Source organism: Oncorhynchus nerka, linkage group LG12 (genome assembly GCF_034236695.1).
Source record: "Oncorhynchus nerka isolate Pitt River linkage group LG12, Oner_Uvic_2.0, whole genome shotgun sequence".
In the NCBI taxonomy this organism is placed as follows: Eukaryota; Metazoa; Chordata; class Actinopteri; order Salmoniformes; family Salmonidae; genus Oncorhynchus; species Oncorhynchus nerka.
This window is the reverse complement of record NC_088407.1, coordinates 85,060,153-85,076,545: the sequence shown is the minus strand read 5'-3', so window position 1 is coordinate 85,076,545 and position 16,393 is coordinate 85,060,153. Positions and strand designations below refer to the sequence as shown.

Sequence of the window (16,393 nt, the reverse complement as noted above, 5' to 3'; positions counted from 1 at the left end):
GTAGGTTCTAGAAGGACTCTTTCCAGGGGCTACTGGAGAGAGAGGAGGCTTGACTGGGTAGACAGGGTTGACGACTGCAGTCTCCTCCTTTGCCATCACTGCTGTTAAATCAAATCAAAGGGTGGTGTATCTATAGTATCTATGTATCTGTATGGTGATATATCTTGTTTTAAAGCTGGATTCCTTAGTTGCTACATCCACGTTTGGACTTATAAATTCATGATATATACCCTAACTTATAAGTACCTCATGAACAATGTAAAATAACACTGTATTGCCTCAAAACATGGTTAATAATGCTATAATTGTGATATCATGGATTCTCAGTATTTGCATCCATAGCTCTGTCTAGGAATTTGAGAGTGGTTACATTTTTCCAGGCCCATCCCTCAGTTCTTTTTTTTCTTTTTTACCAAAACAGAGGCTGGGTGAAAATATTGTTATTGTTTTAATGAAGGACTCTAGCTTTAAGGTGTACCGGTGTGGATCCCACAAACCGGTAGACATTTTTTACAATACTGTCTGTAATGCTATTTTGTTACAGTGCTAAATAAATGAAAAGTTATATAAATTGGACTACTTCTCTTTAAGTTGTTGTTCTAGTTTGGCTGAGTATAAAACCATCAGAATGGACAAAGCCATTAAAAGCACTTAGTATTTATCTGTTTCCATCCTAGGTTCATACACTTCTCAAAAAACATGTTTCGAAGTTTTATCCTTCAGAAACATAAAATATGACCAAATTCACACAGACATTGGACGTGCATCCATGTCCTGAGGACGTCGGGAGATGCCTTCAAAATCCGCCACTAGGGGCAACGGTGAGCGCTATTACCATCAAGTAGGCTTGGGTGGGGGGTGGATGTGGGTGGTGGATGGGGGTGGTGTGGATGGGTGGTGGATGGTGGTGGTGGATGGGGGTGGTGTGGATGGGGTGGTGGATGGGGTGGTTGGATGGGAGTGGTGGATGGGGTGGTGGATGGGAGTGGTGGATGGGGTGGTGTGGATGGGAGTGGTGGATGGGGTGGTGTGGATGGGGTGGTGTGGATGGGGTGGTTGGATGGGAGTGGTGGATGGGGTGGTGTGGATGGGGTGGTGTGGATGGGGTGGTTGGATGGGAGTGGTGGATGGGGTGTGTGGATGGGTAGTGTGGATGGGGTGGTGGATGGGGTGGTTGGATGGGAGTGGTGGATGGGGTGGTGTGGATGGGGTGGTTGGATGGGGTGGATGTGGATGGGGTGGTGTGGATGGGGGTGGATGGGTAGTGGATGGGTAGTGGATGGGTAGTGGATGGGTGGTGTGGATGGGTGGTGTGGATGGGTGGTGTGGATGGGTAGTGGATGGGTGGTGTGGATGGGTGGTGTGGATGGGTAGTGGATGGGTGGTGTGGATGGGTAGTGGATGGGTGGTGTGGATGGGTGTTGTGGATGGGGTGGTGTGGATGGGTGGTGTGGATGGGGTGGTGTGGATGGGGTGGTGTGGATGGGTAGTGGATGGGTAGTGGATGGGTGGTGTGGATGGGTGGTGTGGATGGGTAGTGGATGGGTGGTGTGGATGGGTAGTGGATGGGTGGTGTGGATGGGTGTTGTGGATGGGGTGGTGTGGATGGGTGGTGTGGATGGGTGGTGTGGATGGGTGGTGTGGATGGGGTGTTGTGGATGGGGTGGTGTGGATGGGTGGTGTGGATGGGTAGTGGATGGGTGGTGTGGATGGGTGGTGGATGGGTGGTGTGGATGGGTGGTGGATGGGGTGGTGGATGGGGTGGTTGGATGGGAGTGGTGGATGGGGTGGTGTGGATGGGTGGTGTGGATGGGGTGGTGGATGGGGTGGTTGGATGGGAGTGGTGGACGGGGTGGTGGTGGATGGGTGGTGTGGATGGGTGGTGGATGGGGTGGTGTGGATGGGGTGGTTGGATGGGAGTGGTGGATGGGGTGGTGTGGATGGGGTGGTGTGGATGGGGTGGTGTGGATGGGGTGGTTGGATGGGAGTGGTGGATGGGGTGGTGTGGATGGGTGGTGTGGATGGGTGGTGTGGATGGGTGGTGTGGATGGGGTGGTGTGGATGGGTAGTGGATGGGTGGTGGATGGGTGGTGTGGATGGGTAGTGGATGGGTGGTGTGGATGGGTGGTGTGGATGGGTAGTGGATGGGTGGTGTGGATGGGTAGTGGATGGGTGGTGTGGATGGGTGTTGTGGATGGGGTGGGTGGATGGGTGGGTGGATGGGGTGGTGTGGATGGGGTGGTGGTGTGGATGGGTAGTGGATGGGTGGTGGTGGATGGGTGGTGTGGATGGGTGGTGTGGATGGGTAGTGGATGGGTGGTGTGGATGGGTAGTGGATGGGTGGTGTGGATGGGTGTTGTGGATGGGGTGGTGGATGGATGGGGTGGGTGGATGGGTGGTGTGGATGGGTGGTGTGGATGGGTGGTGTGGATGGGGTGTTGTGGATGGGGTGGTGTGGATGGGTGGTGGATGGGTAGTGGATGGGTGGTGTGGATGGGTGGTGGATGGGTGGGTGGATGGGTGGTGGATGGGGTGGATGGGGTGGTTGGATGGGGAGTGGTGGATGGGGTGGGTGGATGGGTGGGTGTGGATGGGGTGGTGTGGATGGGGTGGTTGGATGGGAGTGGTGGATGGGGTGGTGTGGATGGGGTGGTGTGGATGGGGTGGTGTGGATGGGGTGGTTGGATGGGAGTGGTGGATGGGGTGGTGTGGATGGGTGGTGTGGATGGGTGGTGTGGATGGGTGGTGTGGATGGGTGGTGTGGATGGGTGGTGGATGGGTGTAAGCCGCAAGCTCCGGCTCTGAGGGTCACATGTTCTGTTTCAGTCCTTTTTTTCTTGTGTTAAACCTTAACCTCGACTCTTAACTGAACCATTTGGAATTCATGTCTTAAATTGAACCACGGGTTGAAAAAATAAATAATTATTTCGACTTTTGACATTTGGAGAAAGTGAATAAAACATCGTAATCTGAAAGTCAAACCATGAGATCTTGTTGCAAACGAGAAAACAGAGAAAATATTGTGATATGATATTTCGGCCATATCGTCCAGCCCTAACTGCTGCTATATAGCTTTAAATAACGGGCTGGTTTTCATCAGACACAGGTTCCCATTCATACCATGATCCACCACTGGAAAGGAGGTGATGTTTTTGTGAGCAGGAGGAGACAGTGGATCATCTGTTTTCTTATGACTGGAGGGAGACTGTTTCTAAACTTATCTGAGGTCAACTGACGTTCACGGCTTGTCTGTATGCTGAATGTTGAATCGTGCTTAGAAAGGCAGTTTGGAAGATCCTTACCAATAGTCTGTGTGTGTGTTTTCAGGGTAGTGCGAGGTGACTCTGCGAGGGGAAGGCGTGCTCCCCCGGGGGGTAGGAGCGATGAGCGCCCTGCGTATCCCGGTCCTACTGGCGCTGCTGGTCCTCCTGCTGACTGCTGGCTTCTGCAAACAGAGCTTCCTGGACGTGAGCGAAGGGGCGCGGACGGACGGACACAACCTCCTGGAGCTCATCATGGACAAGGTGCGTCTGACTCGGCAACAAGACGAGGTACACGTCCGTTACCCCGCCAAAAAACAGGAGTTCACCTTGGAGACCAAGGAGGGGAATGAAGTGAACAAGTCTCACCATGGAGAACACATCATAGGTGAGTCATTTAACCATTAGTGAACAAGTCTCACCATACAGAACACATCGTAGGTGAGTCATTTAACCATTAGTGAACAAGTCTCACCATACAGAACACATCGTAGGGTGAACCATTATGAACAAGTCTCACCATACAGAACACATCGTAGGTGAGTCATTTAACCATTAGTGAACAAGTCTCACCATACAGAACACATCGTAGGTGAGTCATTTAACCATTAGTGAACAAGTCTCACCATACAGAACACATCGTAGGTGAGTCATTTAACCATTAGTGAACAAGTCTCACCATACAGAACACATCGTAGGTGAGTCATTTAACCATTAGTGAACAAGTCTCACCATACAGAACACATCGTAGGTGAGTCATTTAACCATTAGTGAACAAGTCTCACCATACAGAACACATGGTAGGTGAGTCATTTAACCATTAGTGAACAAGTCTCACCATACAGAACACATCGTAGGTGAGTCATTTAACCATTAGTGAACAAGTCTCACCATACAGAACACATCGTAGGTGAGTCATTTAACCATTAGTGAACAAGTCTCACCAAGGTGAGTCATTTAACCATTAGTGAACAAGTCTCACCAAGGTGAGTCATTTAACCATTAGTGAACAAGTCTCACCATACAGAACACATCGTAGGTGAGTCATTTAACCATTAGTGAACAAGTCTCACCAAGGTGAGTCATTTAACCATTAGTGAACAAGTCTCACCAAGGTGAGTCATTTAACCATTAGTGAACAAGTCTCACCAAGGTGAGTCATTTAACCATTAGTGAACAAGTCTCACCATACAGAACACATCATAGGTGAGTCATTTAATTCCGCTGCTCACCGTGCTGAAGAAAGAAACGCTAGTGGACGTGGCGATGTGGACATATTGTCCTCCAGTCCACCATGCATGTGGTCTGAATTGATTGTTTTCCCTGTCGTCCCAGAGGTGTTCCCCAGAGACCTGAGACAAAAAGAAAAGTTCCTCAAACACCTAACAGGTCAGACACTATCCGCTTCTGTGTGTCACTGACAGTTAGTGCCAGGCCTGGGCAACTCCAGTCCTCGAGGGGGGGCTGATTGGTGTCACATTTTTCCCCCAACCCCAGCCAACACACCTGACTCCAATATTCAATTAATCATGATCTTCTGTTAGAAAATGCAATCAGTTTAAATCAGGTGTGTGTCCCCCCTCGAGGACTGGAGTTGCCCAGGACTGAGATAGTTTGTGTGTGTGTGTGTGTGTGTGTGTGTGTGTGTGTGTGTGTGTGTGTGTGTGTGTGTGTGTGTGTGTATGTGTGTCTGTGTGTGTGTGTGTCTGTGTGTGTGTGTGTGTCTGTGTGTGTGTGTGTGTCTGTGTGTGTGTGCGTGTGTGCGTGTGTGCGTGTGTGTGTGTGTGTCTGTGTGTGTGTGTGTGTGTGTGTGTGTGTGTCTGTGTGTGTGTGTCTGTGTGTGTGTGTGTGTGTCTGTGTCTGTGTGTGTGTGTGTGTGTGTGTGTGTGTGTGTGTGTGTATGTGTGTGTGTGTGTGTGTGTCTGTGTGTGTGTGTGTGTGTGTGTGTCTGTGTGTGTGTGTGTCTGTGTGTGTGTGTGTGTGTGTGTGTCTGTGTGTGTGTGTGTGTGTCTGTGTGTGTGTCTGTGTGTGTGTGTGTGTCTGTGTGTGTGTCTGTGTGTGTGTGTGTGTTGCCCAGTGTAACCCTTGTATCTGTGTTCCAGGTCCTCTATTCTTTAACCCAAGGTGCAGGAAACACTTCTATAGACTATACCACAACACCAGAGACTGTACCATCCCTGCCTGTGAGTATTAATGCTAACACACACACACACACACACACACACACACACACACACACACACACACACACACACACACACACACACACACACACACAGGAGGAAGAGGAAACTAAGCCAGGGTAATGTTTATCTGCAGCCGAGGGCTTTCCCTCTCTGGTAAAGTGTTCCCTCTCTGGTAAAGTGTTGACTCTCTGGTAAAGTGTTCCCTCTCTGGTAAAGTGTTGACTCTGGTAAAGTGTTGACTCTCTGGTAAAGTGTTCCCTCTCTGGTAAAGTGTTCCCTCTCTGGTAAAGTGTTCCCTCTCCTGTAAAGTGTTGACTCTCTGGTAAAGTGTTGACTGGTAAAGTGTTCCCTCTCTGGTAAAGTGTTGACTCTCTGGTAAAGTGTTGACTCTCTGGTAAAGTGTTGACTCTCTGGTAAAGTGTTGACTCTCTGGTAAAGTGTTGACTCTCTGGTAAAGTGTTGACTCTGGTAAAGTGTTGACTCTCTGGTAAAGTGTTCCCTCTCTGGTAAAGTGTTGACTCTCTGGTAAAGAGTTCTCTCTCTGGTAAAGTGTTGACTCTCTGGTAAAGTGTTGACTCTCTGGTAAAGTGTTCCCTCTCTGGTAAAGTGTTGACTCTCTGGTAAAGTGTTGACTCTCTGGTAAAGTGTTGACTCTGGTAAAGTGTTGACTCTCTGGTAAAGTGTTGACTCTCTGGTAAAGAGTTCTCTCTCTGGTAAAGTTTTGACTCTCTGGTAAAGTTTTGACTCTCTGGTAAAGTGTTGACTCTCTGTTAAAGTGTTGACTCTCTGGTAAAGTGTTCCCTCTCTGGTAAAGTGTTCCCTCTCTGGTAAAGTGTTGACTTTCTGGTAAAGTGTTGACTCTCTGGTAAAGTGTTGACTCTATGATAATCATTACACTTACAGTGCCTTCAGAACCTATTCATACCCTTTGACTTTTTCTAAATTTTGTCGGATTACAGACGGAATTTTAAATGGATTCAATTGAGATGTTGTGTCACAGGCATACCCACAATACCCCATAATGTGAAAGTTTAAATATGATTATCTTTGTAGTGACTGGGTGTATTGATACAACATCCAAAGTGTAATTAATAACTTCACCATGCTCAAAGGGATATTCAATGTCTGCTTTTTTTCTTCTTACCCATCTATTAATAGTTGTCTTTGTTTGCGAGCCATTGGAAAACCTCCCTTGTCTTTGTTTGCGAGCCATTGGAAAACCTCCCTTGTCTTTGTTTGCGAGCCATTGGAAAACCTCCCTTGTCTTTGTTTGCGAGCCATTGGAAAACCTCCCTTGTCTTTGTTTGCGAGCCATTGGAAAACCTCCCTGGTCTTTGTTTGCGAGCCATTGGAAAACCTCCCTTGTCTTTTTTTGCGAGCCATTGGAAAACCTCCCTGGTCTTTGTTTGCGAGCCATTGGAAAACCTCCCTTGTCTTTGTTTGCGAGCCATTGGAAAACCTCCCTTGTCTTTGTTTGCGAGCCATTGGAAAACCTCCCTTGTCTTTGTTTGCGAGCCATTGGAAAAACCTCCCTTGTCTTTGTTTGCAACATTTCAGACAGTGTTGTTTTTTGTTGTTGATTGCATCCCATTATAGCTGGCTAGACTAGTTTTCCCACGCTGGCCTAACCCCTCCTCTCTCTCTCCCTCACGCTGGCCTTCCCTCTCTGCTCTCTCACGCTCCTCCTGGTAAAGTGTGGCCTGACTCTCTCCCTCTCACGCTGGCCTGCCTACCCCCTCCTCTCCCTCACGCTGGCCTGCCTACCCCCTCCTCTCTCTCCCCTCACGCTGGCCTGCCTACTCCCTCCTCTCTCTCCCTCACGCTGGCCTTACCCCCTCTCTCTCTCCCTCACGCTGGCCTGCCTACCCCCTCCTCTCTCTCCCTCACGCTGGCCTGCCTACCCCCTCCTCTCTCTCCCTCACGCTGGCCTGCCTACCCCCTCCTCTCTCTCCCTCACGCTGGCCTGCCTACCCCTCCTCTCTCTCCCTCACTCTGGCCTGCCTACCCCCTCCTCTCTCTCTCCCTCACGCTGGCCTGCCTACCCCTCCTCTCTTCCCTCACGCTGGCCTGCCTACTGTTCTCTCCCTCACGCTGGCCTGCCTACCCCTCTCTCTCTCTAAAGTGGCCTGCCTCTCCTCCCTGTTCTCCCTCACGCTGGCCTGCCTACTCCCTCCCTCTCTCTCCTCACGCTGGCCTGCCTACTCCCTCCTCTCTCTCCCTCACGCTGGCCTGGTACCCCCTCCTTCTCTCTCTCCCTAACGCTGGCCTGACTCTCTCCTCCTCTCTCTCCCTCACGCTGGCCTGCCTACTCCCCCCCCTCTCTCTCCCTCACGCTGTTGCCTACCCCCTCCTCTCTCTCCCTCACGCTGGCCTGACTCTCTCCCTCACGCTGGCCTGACCCCCTCCTCTCCTCTTCCCTCACGCTGGCCTGCCTAAAGTCTCTCCCTCACGCTGGCCTGCCTACCCCCCTCCTCTCTCTCTCACGCTGGCCTGCCTACCCCCTCCTCTCTCTCTGGTCACGCTGGCCTGCTCTGCCCCCTCCTCTCTCTCCTCCTCTGTCTCCCTCACGCTGGCCTTCCTACCCCCTCTCTCTCTCTCTCCCTCCTCTCTCTCCCTCACGCTGGCCTGCCTGCCCCCTCCTCTCTCTCTCCTCTGTCTCCCTCACGCTGGCCTCCTGCCCCCTCCTCTCTCTCCCTCCTCTGTCTCCCTCACGCTGGCCTTCCTACCCCCTCTCTCTCTCTTCCTCTCTCTCCCTCACGCTGACCTGCCTGCCCCCTCCTCTCTCTCCTCCCTCTGTCTCCCTCACGCTGGCCTTCCTACCCCCTCTCTCTCTCTCCCTTCTCTCTCCCTCACGCTGGCCTGCCTGCCCCCTCCCTCTCTCTCTCACGTGGCCTTCCCCTCTCTGGTCTCCCTGTTGACTCTCCCCTCACGCTGGCTTGACTCCCTCCTCTGTTCCCTCTGGCCTGCCTACCCCCTCCTCTCTCTCCCTCACGCTGCCTGCCTGCCCCTCCCTCCCTCTCTCCCTCACGCTGGCCTGCCTACCCCCTCCCTCTCTCTCCCTCACGCTGGCCTGCCTGCCTCCCTCACGCTCTCTCTCTCTCTCCCTCTCACGCTGGCCTGCCTTCCCTCTCTCCCTCCTCTGTTCCCTCGCTGGCTTGCCTGTTCCCTCTCTCCCTCACGCTGGCCTGCCTACCCCCTCCTCTCTCTCTCCCCTCTCTCCCTCACGCTGGCCTGTTGCCCCTCCTCTCCCTCATACTTAGAGGGAGATGGTAAAGATGTGTTCTGATTGGTCTGTCTGTATTTGTTCAGGCTTGTGATTGGATAGCAGATAAGAAACATATAGCGTTCAAATGTGTTTATGGAGAGAGAACTTTATAGTTTTGCCACTTAAAATTAACCTTTAAAATGTTTTTTTTTGTCTACCTACCCAGACATGAAGAACCATCTAAATATCAATTATACTGTATTCACATAGAACCTTATAGTCCAAAGGAAACGAACACCCCCACCACTCTGTCATGGTTTAATTCATGTAGCTGTACTTGTCATCCAGGGACAGTATTTCACCCCTTTGCAGGTGTCTTCTCTTTACAGTTCTTTCTGCCTCTGGTCCCTCTTCCTCCTCTTCTCCCTCACGCTGTTGACTCTCTGGTAAGTGTTCCCTCTCTGGTAAGTGTTCCCTCTCTGGTAGTCACGCTGGCCTGCCTGCCCCCTCCCCTCTCTCCCTCTTCTCTCACGCTGGCCTGCCTGCCCCCTCTCTCTCTCCCTCCTCTTTCTCCCTCACGCTGGCCTGCCTGTCTCTCTCCCTCCTCTTTCTCCCTCACGCTGGCCTCTCTGCCCCCCTCCTGTTTCTCCCTCTGCTGGCCTGCCTACCCCTCCCTCTCTCCCTCGTGCTGGCCTGCCTACTCCCTCCTCTCTCTCTCTCTGGTAAAGCTGGCCTGCCTCTCTCCCTCTGTCCCTCCTCTCTCCCTCACGCTGGCCTGCCTGGCCCCTCCTTGACTCTCTGGTGCTGGCCTGACTCTCCCCTCCTCTCTTCCCTCTGCTGGCCTGCATACTCCCTCCTCCTCTCTCCCTCACGCTGGCCTGCCTACCCCTCCCTCTCTCCCTCGTGCTGGCCTGCCTACTCCCTCCTCTCTCTCCCTCACGCTGGCCTGCCTACCCCTCCTCTCTCTCCCTCACGCTGGCCTGCCTACTCCCTCCTCTCTCTCCCTCACACTGGCCTGCCCCCTCCCTCTCTCCCTCACGCTGGCCTGCCTACTCCCTCCTCTCTCTCTCCCTCTCTGGCCTGCCTGCCCCCTCTCCTCACGCTGGTGCCTTTCCCACGCTGGCCTGCCTACCCCCTCCCTCTCTCTCTCCCTGCCTCTCTCTCCCTCACGCTGGCTTGCCTACCCCCCTCCTCTCTCCCTCACGCTGGTTGCCTACCCCCCTCTCTCTCCCTCACGCTGGCCTGCCTGCCCCTCCTCTCTCTCCCTCACGCTGGCCTGCCTCTCCCTCCTGGCCTGCCTGCCCCTCCTCTCTCTCACGCTGGCCTGCCTACCCCCTTCTCTCTCTCCCTCCTCTCTCTCCCTCACGCTGGCTTGCCTGCCCCCTCCTCTCTCTCCCTCACGCTGGCCTGCCTACCCCCTCCTCTCTCTCCCTCCTCTCTCCCTCACGCTGGCCTGCCTGCCCCTCCTCTCCCTCATACTTAGAGGGAGATGGTAAAGATGTGTTCTGATTGGTCTGTCTGTATTTGTTCAGGCTTGTGATTGGATAGCAGATAAGAAACATATAGCGTTCAAATGTGTTTATGGAGAGAGAACTTTATAGTTTTGCCACTTAAAATTAACCTTTAAAAATGTTTTTTTTTTTGTCTACCTACCCAGACATATGAAGAACCATCTAAATATCAATTATACTGTATTCCCTCATAGAACTCTATAGTGTTGTCCAAAGTGTTGACTCTCTTGAAGTGTTCCTCTCTGGTGTTCCTCTGTCATGGTTTAATTCATGTTGTACTTGTCATCCAGGGACAGTATTTCCCTCTCTTGCAGGTGTCTTCACTCTGTTCTTTCTGCCTGCCTGCCCCCACCCTCTCTCTCCCTCCTCTGTTCCCTCACGCTGTCCTGCCTGACCCCCTCTCTGGTCTCCCTCCTCTCTCTCCTTCACGCTGGCCTGCCTGCCCCCTCCCCTCTCTCCCTCCTCTTTCTCCCTCACGCTGGCCTGCCTGACCCCTCCTCTCTCTCCCTCCTCTTTCCCTCACGCTGGCCTGCCTGCCTGCCCCCTCCCTCTCTCTCCCTCACGCTGGCCTGCCTGCCCCCTCCTCTTTCTCCCTCGTGCTGGCCTGCTCTACCCCTCCTCTCTCTCCCTCTGCTGGCCTGTTACTCCCTCCTCTCTCTTTCTCTCACGCTGGCCTGCCTACTCTCTCCTCTCTCTCCCCCTCTTTCTCCCTCACGCTGGCCTGCCTGCCCCCTCCTCTCTCCCTCGTGCTGGCCTGCCTACCCCTCTCTCTCTCTCCCTCGTGCTGGCCTGCATACTCCCTCCCTCCCTCTCTCCCTACCCCCTCCCTCCTCTCTCCCTGGCCTGGCCTCCCTCCCTCCTCTCTCTCCCTCTCTGGCCTGCCTACTCCCTGGCCTCCTCCCCCTCCCCTGACTCTCTGGCCTGCCTACTCCCTCCCCTCTCTCTCACACTGGCCTGCCTACCTCCCTCCTCTCTTTCCTCTCGCTGGCCTCACGCTGGCCTGCCTACCCCTCCCCTCTCTCCCTCACGTTGGCCTGCCTACCCCCTCCTCTCTCTCCCTCGTGCTGGCCTGCCTACTCCTCTCTCTCTCTCTCCCTCACGCTGGCCTGCCTACTCCCTCCTCTCTCTCTCACACGCTGGCCTGCCTACCCACTCCTCTCTCTCCCTCACGCTGGCCTGCCTATTCCCTCCCTCTCTCCCTCATGCTGGCCTGCCTACCCCTTCCTCTCCCTCACGCTGGCCTGCCTGCCCCTCCACTCCCTCACGCTGGCCTGCCTGCCTCTCCTCTCCCTCACGCTGACCTGCCTGCCCCCTCCACTCCCTCACGCTGGCCTGCCTACCCCCCTCCTCTCTCTCCCTCACGCTGGCCTGCCTACCCACTCCTCTCTCTCCCTCACGCTGGCCTGCCTATTCCCTCCTCTCTCTCCCTCACGCTGGCCTGCCTATTCCCCCTTCCTCTCCCTCACGCTGGCCTGCCTACCCCCCCTCCTCTCTCCCTCACGCTGGCCTGCCTACCCCCTCCTCTCCCTCACGCTGACCTGCCTGCCCCCTCCACTCCCTCACGCTGGCCTGCCTACCCCCTCCTCTCTCTCCCCCATGCTGGCCTGCCTACCCCCTCCTCTCTCTCCCTCGTGCTGGCCTGCCTGCCCCTCCCTCTCTCTCCCTCACGCTGGCCTGCCTACCCCCTCTCTCTCTCTCCCCCACGCTGGCCTGCCTGGCCCCTCCTCTCTCTCCCTCACGCTGGCCTTCCTACCCCTCCTCTCTCTCCCTAATGCTGGCCTGCCTACCCCTCCTCTCTCTCTCCCTCACGCTGGCCTGCCTACCCCCTCCTCTCTCTCCCTCGTGCTGGCCTGCCTACCCCCTCCTCTCTCTCCCTCGTGCTGGCCTGCCTACCCCCTCCTCTCAATTCAAGGGCAATTGGCATGGGAAACACATGTTAACATTGCCAAAGCTGCCCTGCCTGCCCCTTCCTCTCTCTCCCTCTTCTCTCTGCCTCGCGCTGGCATTCCAGTGCGAGATACAGCTATTGATTGCCTATAGATGGGCCTAGTGCCTGGTGGCTGACCTACCTATACCGTGTCCCTCCCCTCTCTCTCTCTAGCTCGCTATGAAAGATGTGTTTGTGTTCTCGGAAGTACGGCAACTAATCTGTCTCTTCCGTCTCAGAAAATACTGATTCTTGACACTCAGTCGACTCTCCACCTCTACGTCGTTAACAGTTGTAAATGTGGCAGAGAAAGGCAAGCGACAGCAGCGAAGTCCTGAATGACTTTGAGAGGTTAAATGGGAAGGAAATGCAACCTTTTCGAGGTGGAATCGAGGCACGGTAACGTTACAGGTACAATGGTTAACCATCTGAAAAGGGACGCACCCTGAGACCCAAACCGTTGCTGGCAGCAACACATCTGCGTTGTGAATTCACATGGAATTTTATGAATTTCTCTTATCGTTCTAATGGAAATTGGCCACAAAATCAACATTTTACAATGTCTCTGGACTTCAAACCCATTGACAACCTGTGCTTTGCAGTCCGATTCTGTACGGGGTCTGAGATCTCTCCCGATGCGCTTTCTCTAACTCCTAAAACAATTTAGATAAAAGCTCAGTGGCGTTGTCCTCGCTGGGTGAGATATTGAAAACAGGATTGTCAATACTTTTTACCCCTTTATCTTTCAATAAAAATAAGTATTACTTGTTAAACATATTCTCTGTATTAGTTATTTTCACATTTTTTTGGGATCACACAATATAACTCAGTATTTTATTATTTATTTTATACAGTCATTATTGTTAATCGTTATTATTCTAAATGATAACAACGATGCATTCCGGCATTTTGTCAGTTATTCAAAACATTGCTGTTGTTGTTTGTAGACTGACCTGTTGTTGTTTTTCAGACTATAAGAGATGTGCCCGTCTTCTCACCAGACTGGCAGGCAGTCAGAGGTGTACAGAGAGGTAGAATACCAGACTGGCAGGCAGTCAGAGGTGTACAGAGAGGTAGAATACCCTGGTAAGACTATGGAAGATCATCTGCATTCCTCTCTCTGTTTCTCTCTCTCTCTCTCCCTCCTTCCCTCTTTCTGTCTCCCTCTTACCCCCCCCTCTCTCTCTCTCTCTCTCCCTCCTTCCCTCTTCCTGTCTCCCTCTTCCTCTCTCTCTCTCTCTCTCATCTCACTCTCCCTCTTCCCTCTCTCTACCTCTTCCTTCCCTCTCTCTCTACCTCTTCCTTCCCTCTCTCTCTACCTCTTCCCCCTCTCTCCCTCCTTCTTTCCCTCTCTCTCTACCTCTTCCCCCCTCTCTCCTTCCTTCCCTCTCCCTCTTCATTCTCTCTCCCCCTCTCTCTGCCTCTTACCTCTCTCTCTACCTCTTCCCCCTCTCCCTCCTTCCCTCTCTCTTCCCTCTTCCCCTCTCTCTCTACCAGTTTTAGAAGGGTAGAGAGTTTATAATGAGTATCTTTCTAGCAGATAAATCAGCATGTGTGTCCCCCTGCGGGGCTGGGCTCTATAGCAGTATAATTCAGTGGTGGAATTTAATAACAATTTGTAGGTCTTTAAATTCCAGTGTCAGACTGCAGCAGTTGATTTAATGTTGTCCTAATTATCAGGAGAATATCAGAAAGTCATTAAGGTGGATAAAACAGAATGATGTGTTTGTCTATTGTAGATATGACTAATGTGAAACGGAACTTCTCTCTCTGACTCTACACTTTCTCTCTCTCTCTCTCTCTCTCTCTCTCTCTCTCTCTCTCTCAGATATATCATTAGTCTGTCATGTCTCTATGTGTTATTAATACCACTCTCAGACCACCTTATCTGGGAAGGAATTCAACATGCAGCCAAGTACAAAGTTCACTAAATCTCTCTCTCTCTCTCTCTCTCTCTCTCTCTCTCTCTCTCTCTCTCTCTCTCTCTCTCTCTTTCTCTCTCTTTCTCTCTCTACACAGAGCCCATGAAAGAGAGAAGTGCCTTGAAAAGCAACGGGGAATTGAGATTGTTGGTTACGTTCGCACCACAGACTGCCACTGTTTGCAGAGAGCTCACACAATACTCGACTCTACATTCTAAATGGTGCAAATGAAGAGACTTGTTGGACTGAAGAAAATACATCCTCATAGTTCTACTGCCAAAAACCATGACGACACAACACGTGGATACTAGTTTGGATACTAGTTTACGACACTTGGATTATATTTTTCGTACAACATGCCACTCTCTGGGACTGCTTCAGTGGTCATCGACATGCCTTCACGTTTTAATTTGAGTTTTTAATCATTTTGCTTTTGGATTACGGTTGGAGATTGGACGGTGGCCTCTGAGCTGCGGTGGTTGTGTGTTGTGGGCAGTGGCTTCAGACTGAAATATAGACAGTAGTCTTGATCTTCTCTTCAGCTACATTCCACAAAAGTGAACTAATCTAATCCCCAATGAAATGACTGATTGATCGCCTGGTGATAATCTAAACCCTGATGGAATGACTGATTGATCGCCTGGTGATAATCTAAACCCTGATGGAATGACTGATTGATCGCCTGGTGATAATCTAAACCCTGATGGAATGACTGATTGATCGCCTGGTGATAATCTAAACCCTGATGGAATGACTGATTGATCGCCTGGTGATAATCTAAACCCTGATGGAATGACTGATTGATCGCCTGGTGATAATCTAAACCCTGATGGAATGACTGATTGATCGCCTGGTGATAATCTAAACCCTGATGGAATGACTGACTGGTAGCCTGGTGATAATCTAAACCCTGATGGAATGACTGACTGGTAGCCTGGTGATAATCTAAACCCTGATGGAATGACTGACTGGTAGCCTGGTGATAATCTAAACCCTGATGGAATGACTGACTGGTAGCCTGGTGGTCTGCAACAGGACTCTCATGCTACCTCAGCAGGTATACTCTGCCCTACTGCAGAATGTCAACTCTGACATTTTGGACATTATGGACACTGCATGAAGACTAGTGTTGCTAAATTCTGGTAATTTTCCTCAAATTCCCTTCGTTTTCCAGAAATCCTGTTTGGAAGATTGCTGGAATCAAGCAGGAAATCTGCGATTCATCCAATCAGTTACAGGAATTTTTCAACCCCAACGAGGACCAATCTGAATTCACTGACTATTCTCTACTACTGGCTAAACCTATACAGTGTACTACTGGCTAAACCTACACAGTGTACTACTGGCTAAACCTACACAGTGTACTACAGGCTAAACCTACACAGTGTACTACTGGCTAAACCTACACAGTGTACTTCTGGCTAAACCTACACAGTGTACTACTGGCTAAACCTACACAGTGTACTTCTGGCTAAACCTACACAGTGTACTACTGGCTAAACCTACACAGTGTACTACTGGCTAAACCTACACAGTGTACTTCTGGCTAAACCTACACAGTGTACTACTGGCTAAACCTACACAGTGTACTACTGGCTAAACCTACACAGTGTACTTCTGGCTAAACCTACACAGTGTACTACTGGCTAAACCTACACAGTGTACTTCTGGCTAAACCTACACAGTGTACTACTGGCTAAACCTACACAGTGTACTACTGGCTAAACCTACACAGTGTACTACTGGCTAAACTACTGGCTAAACCTACACAGTGTACTACTGGCTAAACCTACACAGTGTACTACAGGCTAAACCTACACAGTGTACTACTGGCTAAACCTACACAGTGTACTACTGGCTAAACCTACACAGTGTACTACAGGCTAAACCTACACAGTGTACTACTGGCTAAACCTACACAGTCTACTACTGGCTAAACCTACACAGTGTACTACTGGCTAAACCTACACAGTGTACTACTGGCTAAACCTACACAGTGTACTACTGGCTAAACCTACACAGTGTACTACTGGCTAAACCTACACACAGTACACAACTACAGGCTAAACCTACAGTGTACTACAGGCTAAACCTACACAGTGTACTACAGGCTAAACCTACACAGTGTACTACTGGCTAAACCTACACAGTGTACTACTGGCTAAACCTACACGGTGTACTACAGGCTAAACCTACTGCATGAGGCTCTGGTGCAAAGTAGATCACTTGCTGGAGAATAGGGTGTAGTTTGGGACTCATGTCAGTTTGCATCTTAGTCTCTGAAATAAACCTAAAGAAGCGAACGATTATGGCCACCACAGCTCACACCTTGATGGAGAATCCAACTGTGTAAACATGAATGTGTCACGTCATATATATACA

At 51.4% G+C, this 16,393-nt stretch overlaps 1 protein-coding gene across 1 annotated transcript in view; it reads left to right on the top strand.

The window, feature by feature from the left end:
- Positions 1 to 15,757, top strand: part of LOC135574375 (ALK and LTK ligand 2b-like) — a 20,901-nt gene extending 5,144 nt beyond the window's left edge. The window contains exons 2-6 of the mRNA XM_065025894.1: positions 3,328 to 3,648; positions 4,596 to 4,649; positions 5,363 to 5,443; positions 13,060 to 13,175; positions 14,109 to 15,757. Coding sequence (XP_064881966.1) covers positions 3,384 to 3,648; positions 4,596 to 4,649; positions 5,363 to 5,443; positions 13,060 to 13,124 — 465 coding nt within the window. The 5' untranslated portion in view covers positions 3,328 to 3,383 and the 3' untranslated portion in view covers positions 13,125 to 13,175; positions 14,109 to 15,757. The remainder of the gene's footprint in view (positions 1 to 3,327; positions 3,649 to 4,595; positions 4,650 to 5,362; positions 5,444 to 13,059; positions 13,176 to 14,108) is intronic.
- Positions 15,758 to 16,393: the final 636 nt, after the last annotated feature.